This window comes from Mus musculus, chromosome 13, assembly GCF_000001635.26.
Source record: "Mus musculus strain C57BL/6J chromosome 13, GRCm38.p6 C57BL/6J".
NCBI classification, from domain to species: Eukaryota; Metazoa; Chordata; class Mammalia; order Rodentia; family Muridae; genus Mus; species Mus musculus.
In genome coordinates this window covers 56,631,800-56,640,869 of record NC_000079.6, presented here as the reverse complement: position 1 = coordinate 56,640,869, position 9,070 = coordinate 56,631,800, and the positions used below count along the sequence as shown (strand labels likewise).

General features: G+C 49.2%; 1 protein-coding gene across 2 annotated transcripts in view; it reads right to left on the bottom strand.

Moving 5' to 3' along the window:
• Window positions 1–1,510: 1,510 nt before the first annotated feature.
• Window positions 1,511–9,070, bottom strand: part of Tgfbi (transforming growth factor, beta induced) — a 29,774-nt gene continuing 22,214 nt past the window's right edge. Inside the window, exons 11-17 of one of the 2 annotated variants that reach the window (NR_155548.1) lie at window positions 8,684–8,820; window positions 7,881–8,011; window positions 5,180–5,304; window positions 4,202–4,304; window positions 3,653–3,754; window positions 2,825–2,849; window positions 1,511–2,153 (exon numbers count right to left, since the gene is read on the bottom strand). Coding sequence is in view for 1 of the 2 variants with exons in the window: in NM_009369.5 (NP_033395.1) it covers window positions 2,113–2,153; window positions 2,825–2,849; window positions 3,653–3,732; window positions 4,202–4,304; window positions 5,180–5,304; window positions 7,881–8,011; window positions 8,684–8,820 (642 nt within the window). In the remaining variant the exon portion in view is untranslated. The remainder of the gene's footprint in view (window positions 2,154–2,824; window positions 2,850–3,652; window positions 3,755–4,201; window positions 4,305–5,179; window positions 5,305–7,880; window positions 8,012–8,683; window positions 8,821–9,070) is intronic. The other variant, NM_009369.5, reaches the window with a different exon arrangement.

Below are 9,070 nucleotides of genomic sequence, written 5' to 3'. Positions count from 1 at the left end.
CCCCAATTAAATGTTGTCCTTATAAGGGTTGTCTTGGTCATGGTGTCTGTTCACAGCAGTAAAACCCTAGGACACCTCCATTTCCTCAGGTTCCTTTGTTAATGAACACTAGAGCCATTAGCTGAGCAACCATTTGCTGCTCCACTCACCGGGAAAGTTCATGACCACCAAGATACATCTGTTACCCAGGACCTAAGATGAGTATGTGTGAGACCCTCAAAAGATACCTGTGTATATGAGGAATGAGTGGGGTTTTTTTGAAAAAGGGATTTATTAATTGTGTGCATGTATGTGGGGGTATGCATATATGACCACTGAGGACAGAAGAAGGCATGAGACCCCTGGTTCTGGAGTTGTGGGTGGTTGTGACCTTCAGGGCATGGGTGCTGGGAATGCAACTCAGGTTCTTTTGTGAGAGCAGCACACCCTTCTAAGCATAGCCATCTATCCATCCCCCCAGATGATCAATTTTAATGCACTGATATAATATCTGTCTTCCTCTAGACTCAAAGCTATGTAAGGAGACTTCTTGCCTTGTCCATCACCCTAGTCCCAGAATTGACTGGTGCTATGCTTTAACTACGCATGTGTGTGTGTGTGTGTGTGTGTGTGTGTGTGCATGTGTATGTGTGCGTGTGTGTATATGTATGTGTGTATGTGTGTGTGTGTTGTATCTGTGTCTCATTCTCCAGTAATACAGCTGCCTTCAGGAAAGACCCAAGTGAAATATGGACCAAGGATCATGGGCATCTTAGAAGACATGATAACAAGGATGTAACACTGTACAGAACTCTATAGACCATGTCTTCTATTACCCTCATATCTGCAAACACCAGGAAGCAGGTCACCATCTGTTACATAGAAGGCCTTTGATGTTAAGTCACTACCACAGCCATATAGCATTGACCCCAGAGTGCTGAGCACAGTCTAGATGCCATACGTTGAGGGAGCAGGAGAGAAACTTACATATGGTTTGGCCCAGGAAGCAGAGCCTGGGAAGACTAGCTCTCTTGTCGGGTGTTGGTCTCTGGGAGCCAGGAGATAGGCTCCAGCCTCAGTTTGTTTGTTTTTGTTTGTTTGTTTGTTTGTTTTGTTTTATTTTATTTTTTTTGGTTGTTGTTGTTACTAATATTCTCCCTTCCTTGAATGTCCCTCTCATCCCTTGTATGACAATCTATATTGGCAAGACTAAGCTGTCAAAAGCCCAACCCAAGATCACATCTCATTCCTGGAAGGAAGGAGTAGGAGTTTCAGGGTAACAAGAGGGTACAGTATTGGGTTGACATGAAAACCGAAGACACTGGACTAGGTGAAAACACGTCCAAACAGGGTTAGGTTCACATTGTCATAAGCTGTGTGGGCATCCAACGGCCTCTTGCTGAAACTATTCCAAATAACCACTCTCAGGGGTCCCTGCTGACCGGCTCTTGGGAAGACTTGGGGGATGAAACAGCTTGCAGGCAGGCACCGAGGAGCAGAACCTATCCCCAGCACGCAGCTAGCACACAGGTGTTTGTTTCTTTGGTTTTATTATTACAAATGCACCATGGGTCCCTCACACTCAGGGAATCTGGATTCTACATGTTCTTCTTACCCTTTCTACCTGGGCAGGGCCAATATAGAAGCATCCAAACCATGTGTGGACACAAGACATACTTGACAGAAACAGTTCAACTCATAGCTTATAGTGATGCCGTTTCTCCAGCGGTACAAGAGCTTTACAGAACCATGCCAAGGCTTTCCAGAATGCCGGACTGCTTGATTCACATTTGTGAGCTCCAAGATGCCGTAGTTCCCCTTTATCCAGGCCCTTGGCACAGTCAGGAAATTCCATGCTTTCGAGAGGTCCTTTCGGGAATTTGGTGCCAAGCTATGACTGCCAGATCTGTATATTCAATGGGTTAACAACCACGTTTGGAGGGATCGAAAGCTAAAAAGAACCTTTCTCCCCTTAACCCCTTCCCTACCCGTCCAAGGCTCAGATCTCAATATGGTGCAGCCCATGTATGTTGAAGTGTGCTCTTTGGTTTCAAAAACATTCAATGGTCTCTTTGGCAAACTGAGAGAAACTGGCGGGAAGCTGCTGCAGGGCTCTCCTCCTCGGTCTTCCTGCTAATGCTTCATCCTCTCCAGTAACCGCTGATAGACAGGGGCTGAAAACATGAGATGCACGAAAGCCAGTGAGGTGCGGGTGCCCCACTGTCTGTCGAGGACTCTTATTTAGTCTTTCAGTCTTGGTACTAGGGGAATGAACCCAGAGCGGCATGCATGCCAGACAAAGGCGATTGTCAACACCCCTTTCCCACTTATTTATGAGGTCTCACTAGACTGATCAGCTCTGTACACATCCCATAGCCTATCTAGGCCTACAGCTTGCAATCCTCCTGCCTCAGATCGCCAAGGAGTTAGGATTGTGTACCATCAGGCCCAGCTTCAGAATCTCAGGCACAGAAGCCACGTGGCTTCCCTCTGCCATGTTCCCCAGTTCCTGTACACAGCAGGGGCTTTGGGGGATGGTAGAATTCCTCATCTTACAGTGTGGAGTGATATCCTCAGAGCAGGCACCTGCCAAGCCCTGTGCAGTCTTCCCAGGCTCCCTGAGCCCCATGTCACACCCACCCTAAGAGGCTGTTACTCCACTATTTCCATGTTACAGAGAGGGAAACTCCATTCTCTGTCTGACCCCCGTTTACCCTGCTCCTCTGACCTGGAAGCCAAGCTTGTTTTACTGTGTGCCATGTTTCGATCTGTACACAACAGATTGCAGGCTTGGGTCTGCTGGGGACTCACTAGCTCAGATGGGACTGTAAAGTTAGACACTTACCAAGTCGCACAGACCTCTGGGCAGCCTAAGGAACAAATAAACACAAGAGTGGGTCAGGGTTTCTTTTGTTTTCTTCTTCCCTCCTCCTCTGTCTCTCCCTCTCTCCTTCCCTTCCCCCTGGCTGGTCTGGAACTTGACATGTAGACCAAGCTGGCCTGGAACTTGTAGCAGTCATCTGGAGTGGGACTGTAGCTGTGCTATGCCACCCTGAGTTGTCAGGTTTCTTAGTACATATTGTCACAGAACCTGCATATGGAGGCGCCTTGCACTTTACCGTTCCCACTTAAAACAAATGCTGAGGTAGAGGAGAGAAGGGGGAAACTTGAGCCCACAGGCTCCAAAGAGCCCCCCAGGGAGTGTCCCTTGGGTGCATGAGCCCCCTTTCAAATGGGGACTTATGTAGAAGGTAGACATCCCTGGGGGAACCCCAAGCTAAGCTTCTTCACTGAGACCAGAGCTGGGAGCTGGTGTGCCAGCTGAAACATCTCCCAAGAGTAGGAGCTCAGCCTTTCTGGAAGAGATCTCTGTCCAAAAGTGGATTGCCCATGTTACCACTCTGGCGTCTGGGGTCAGGACTCTACCCTGAAACCTCTTCTCTAGAAACCAAAGCTTTAGTAAGCTCTAACAGGCTTGGCCTGACCCAACTCCACACACACTGAAGTAACCAAGACATTGCAGAAGATAGGTTAGCCTTGGAAAACAAATGACTAATTCAGACAGCCAGGACAGCCAGAAAGCCACAGCATGGACTCAGGGTGACTGCCCCCATTGGTGAGGTAGATCCTAGGGCCGCTTTCCTCAGCTGTGGCCCACTGGTGGAACACATACCCTGGAATACGCTGACGCCTGTTTGAAGATTTCAAGGGCAGAGTCTGCCAGCTCATCTCCTCGTTCTTGTGGTCGGTTGGCTAGAGAGAAAGGAAAAACAGCCTGCCACCGGCATCTCAATGGACACATAGCCACGCATGGTCTGCCACCACTGTCCCAGGTATACACACAACATCCGGGCCTTTTCTGCCACCAGCATCCACACAAATATTCATACTGGATAATGTCAGAGTTGGGGTAAGACAGCAGTATGCCTCAAGTTCTGTAGCATGTCATCTTAAAACCACAGTCCTGGGTTGGCAAAATGGCTCAGCAGGTAAGCACTGACTGCTCTTCCAAAGGTCCTGAGTTCAATTCCCAGCAACCACATGGTGCCTCACAACCACCTGTAATGAGATCTGACACCCTCTTCTGGTGTGTCTGAAGACAGCTACAGTGTACTTAATTATAATAATAAATAAATTTAAAAAAACACACAGTCCCTGATTCACTTCTCAGTGAGCCACACTCATGGGCAGTGTTAGGTTAGGACCACACAGAGGACCTCACCTGGCGGCTGCAGAACAGTGTTGATGGCATAGACCACACCGTTTGTGGCCATGATGTCGGTTTCGGCAACAGGCTCCTTATTGACACTCACTACATTGTTTTTCTAAGAGAAAAGACAACCGTTGTTAAATGCAGAGCTCTCTGGCTCCATGTACTCTGTGGGCATCCGCTGACTGTGAACCTATTTGGTGAGTAAGTAGCCAGGCTTCGCTGGTGAGCAGCCGCCCTTGCCCTCTGCAGACTTCTCCTGCCTTATGTAGGCTCAGCACAGTGCAATTAGCTGGATTCTTACCCTCAACGCAATGGGGGGCAAGGAGACTGTCTCTTAACAGAAATAGGAGCTGAGGTGCAAGAGAGGCCATAAAACCCCTTGAAGCTACATAGGTGGGAAGGCGCCCTCAGGGTGAATGTTTTCTTGAACAGCCCATGTGCCTGTGACAGACAGGCTCTCAACACCTGAAATGCAGTCCCGAAAGACCTTCAGTAACTTTAAGTTAAACAGATCTCTCCCTGTCTTCCTCCCACCTGCCATGTCTTCCCATGTTCCCCTGGGAACTGGTGAGCAGGGGACAGCAAAGATCCAGAGAAAGGAACAGAGAACCACAGCCAGCTCCTATCCACATGGGGTCCTGCTGAGTCAGGCTGGCTCTTTCCAGGTAGGAACCCTCTGAACACAGCTCTAAAGTTGAGTGGTACCCAGTGAGAGATGCTCCCAGAGCAGCATCAGCATGGGAGGACCTCTTAAGTCAGCATGGGAGGACCCCTTAAGTCAGCATGGGAGTGCCTCTTAAGATGCAGCATGGGAGGACCTCTTAAGATGCAGCATGGGAGGACCTCTTAAGATGCAGCTCATGCAAGAGCTTGATGAGTGCCTGGGTTTGGGACTGGATCTGGGGGAGAAGATAGGAGACTGCTCTCTTGAGATGAGTATCTACTTCCTACTTTCTAAAGCGCCTCTACACAATCCATATCACCCACCGAGCTGACTTCCAGTTTGTCCCCTTGGAGAGACTTCAGCCGCACCAGGGCCCCGATGCCTCCGCTAACCAGGATTTCATCACCAATGTGGTACTTCAGGATGTTGGTAAGTTCCTTGGCATTTGCTGTAAGATTGAGGAGGGAGGAGACACTGTTAAGCCCAAGAGCGGTGACCGATGAGGCTCTGGAACAAGAGAAGACACCTGTGGTTTCTGCAGAACAGGATGACTTGCTGAACAAGCAGAAATGCTCACTGAGTACCTACTGTGTATACAGCCCAGGACCTACCATCTGCTTAACGGTGAGCAGATGACCATGACTGTGACATGGCCCTGTAGCCAGCAGGTTAAGCAAGGCTCCGTGGTGGCTAAGAAGGAGTTAATCCATACTCCTCTCTGAGTATGAGTCATGTTTCCATGAGCTAAATATTTGCCTGGAAAGCCAGGGACCTTTCCAGCATCAGCATCTGGGACCCTTCACCATTTGACGTGGCTCCCGCCGACTATAACACAGTAGTGAAATATTTACACATTATGCCCTCAAGTGCATTTTCGGCTGGAGATAGCTATTTCCTTGAGGGAGAACTTGGAAGATTGAACAGCTGTGCTTCGGAGGAGCCGTGGAGCCGATGAGGTCAGGGCTGAAGCAGTTCCCTGAGCAGCACCCCCCCCACACACACACACACCTTCCTGTGTGCACATCCTTCCAGGCCACATCCACTTCTCTGCCAACTGGGGCAGGCATTGATGCCTTTCCTGAGTTACATGAGAGACTGAACCTAAACCTGCCAGCTCCCCCACCCCCCACCCCCTGGTTTCGGATCCTCCCCGAGCCAGCCAAAAGCTGATTTCTCCAGGGCTTAAGTGGCTATTCCCTGGGTCATGAAACTCAAAGGAAAATTTAAAGCATTTTAGAAAGTTCTGGTTACTGACACATCTATAGAGAGCTAAGGAGTAGAGCCACCAATACTAAGGAACTCCCTGGCATCTACATGGAAGCTGGTAAGGGATCGCCTTCTATAAAAATATGGCCCACAGCATGGTGCAAAAAGAAGGCAACCCCCTAGATCCAGGGCCTCCTGTCCAGACTTTCAACACCAGGGTCATCCTTCCTTCCCCAGGCATCATTTCCTCTAGCCACAGGGACTTTGGGGCTGTTTGAGGAACTTTCTCCACACCCCTCCTCCACTCTCACACAACTGACAAGGGAGGGAATTTGAGCCGGCACAAGCCACCTGGGGAATATTCTATTCTTACAGGGCTGAGAGACGGAAGGGAAGTTTATGTTCAGCGTGAACTTCTCCCCTTTTCCAAGGACCTGCGTCAGCACCACAGACACAGGCATTTGCTTGGCCGTAAAGAAAATTAAACAGGACACAAATTTAGCTCCTTGCTGACTGCAACCTGAGCCTTCTATTCTTCTGGAAAGGATGGATAAACAGTGTTTGCTCTAAGGCTGGCTACACTGCTTCCTCCCCTTGCTCGCCTTTCTGGAAGGGTGTGCACGCATCAGAGCTCAAGCCCATCCTCCATCCCCCTCACTGTCCATCCCCCTCACTGTCATTGCCACTATCGATGGAGCATGTGTGTCTTGTCCTGTGTGCACATTCTGTTTGTATCACAGTGAGCCGGGGACCCTTGCCAACCTCATTTAAAAAAAATTGGGAAACTGAGGCTCAGCAGCTCAACCAGAGCTCACTCACTTTCTTAGCCACCATCCTCAGCTAAGTTCCTCTCGGGAGGCTTTTTTTTTTTTTTTTTTTTTTAAATCTCTGAGGACATTTAATGCAAGTGAATAGTTTCATTATCACAGATCCCCAGTGGGAAGCACACCTCAGGGACTGGACTGATTATCATTGGCCTAATTTCCTTTGCTTGGCACTGGGCCCAAGGAATCAAAATGGTATCATCTCTGCCCTCTTATAACCGGGTGAAAGTCAACTGGCTCAAGGAAGGAGGAAGCAAGGAAGGAAGGAGAAAAGAAGGAAGAAAGGAAAGAAGGAAGGAGGCAAGGAAGGAGGAAGGAAAGAAGGAAGGAAGGAAGGAAGGAAGGAAGGAAGGAAGGAAGGAAGAAGGAAGGGGGAAGGAAGCAAGGAAAGAAGGAAGCAAGGAAGAAGGAAGGAATAAAGAAGGAAGTGAGAAGGAAGGAAGGAAGAAATAAAGAAAGAAGGAAGGAAGGAAAGAAAGAAGGAAGGGGGAAGGAAGCAAGGAAAGAAGGAAGGAATAAAGAAGGAAGTGAGAAGGAAGGAAGGAAGAAATAAAGAAGGAAGGAAGGAAGGAAAGAAAGAAGGAAGGGGGAAGGAAGCAAGGAAGAAGGAAGGAATAAAGAAGGAAGTGAGAAGGAAGGAAGAAATAAAGAAGGAAGGAAGGAAGGAAGGAAGGAAGGAAGGAAGGAAGGAAGGAAGGAAGGAAGGAAGGAAGGTTGGGTGTGATACTCAGGGCCCCCTTTGCCATGCACCTACTATGACTGTAAATGGCTCTGACTGTTTCCTGTGTCCTTTGTCCAAAGTACCCCGGTTCCTGCCCTCACTCCATCCCATTTTTCGCCATTGTCACCATTTACTGTCCCCCTAATCCTGCCCACATGTCTACAGTACAGCCTCAACACCAAGTCCCTTTGTAAGGCATCGCTTATCTCCTGCCGCGGCCCGAGAGACTGCCTTTTCAGAACAGTGGGGAGATCTGCTTAACTTAGTCTTTACCCAAGAGTTTGTTCAGTTCTTCTGGAGGCATGGCTTGGAACGCTTCATTGGTGGGAGCAAAAACAGTGTAGACCCCTTCCCGGTTGAGGATCTCCATGAGTCCTGCAGACTGGATGGCGGCCACCAGCATGCTACAGACAAACACAAAGAAAATGACAGCTCACTCTCCATGCCCTCTCCACCCAGAGGGAAGGTCTATTGTCACCTCCTCACTAGGCATCAATGTCATAAGCAGAACCAACGGCCAGAGGGGATGAAGGAAGAGAAAAGGGGAGAATTGGTATGGCCGACCCAGAGATGGGCGGAGTCGGTGTCTGCTAAGCATGTGATCCTGGTAAGCAGAGGACCAGCCTCCCAGTCCGTGGGCAGGTGACTCAAGTGGGCACTAAGGAAACTCCTGGCTTGACAGCACTCATTGGAGAACTACCAAGTTGGAAGTAGAGGGATCAGGGCAAGAGAGTAAAGTGACCTGGTGGCTTCAGTTGGTGCAGAAAGAGAACGATATAGTGTGTCCTTAAAGCCCCTTAGCTCCCTGAGGACTTTCTAGTGTGATGATATCCTTGTGTTTTAGTATTACAATGATCCCTCCCCCTTTCTGCGGGTATGAGAATTGTATCGACTGCAGGAGCCCTGCTTCCCAAATTAAGGTGTCAAGGACACCCTTACCCTCTCCATATCCTAACCATGGATGATCACACCAGTGTGTCACCAGAATTAGGTTACCTCTTGGGAAGTAGGGTAAAAGAGCTGAGGCCCAGCATGACCCTTTGGTAGAAGCCTGGCCCCGTGATGAGATCGATTACCTAAAACGATTGTCTCCCTTCAGGACATCCATAACTGTCCCCATTGGGGGTGTCAACATCCGGTCCATGGTGAACAGGGTCCCAAACCGTCCCCTCTTATCATGGGCAGCAATGCAGCTGTTTTCAATGCAGAGGCTCTGCACCAAAGAGGGGCAAAGAAAGGGAGATGGTTATCTTCTCAGGCAGGGCCCTCCAGACTTGTTCAGGGCCAGCAGTGATGGCATCATACACAGAGGTTTCCTCAGGGAAGGGTGGGGCAGAGGGGCTCTGGTAAAATCACACAGGGACTCTGTGACAAGGTCAGTCTCACAAGAGGTCTATTGACAGAGATCAAATAGACAGACTAGTCAACTGGTTGATTTAACCAGTGATGAGTTCATGACTGGT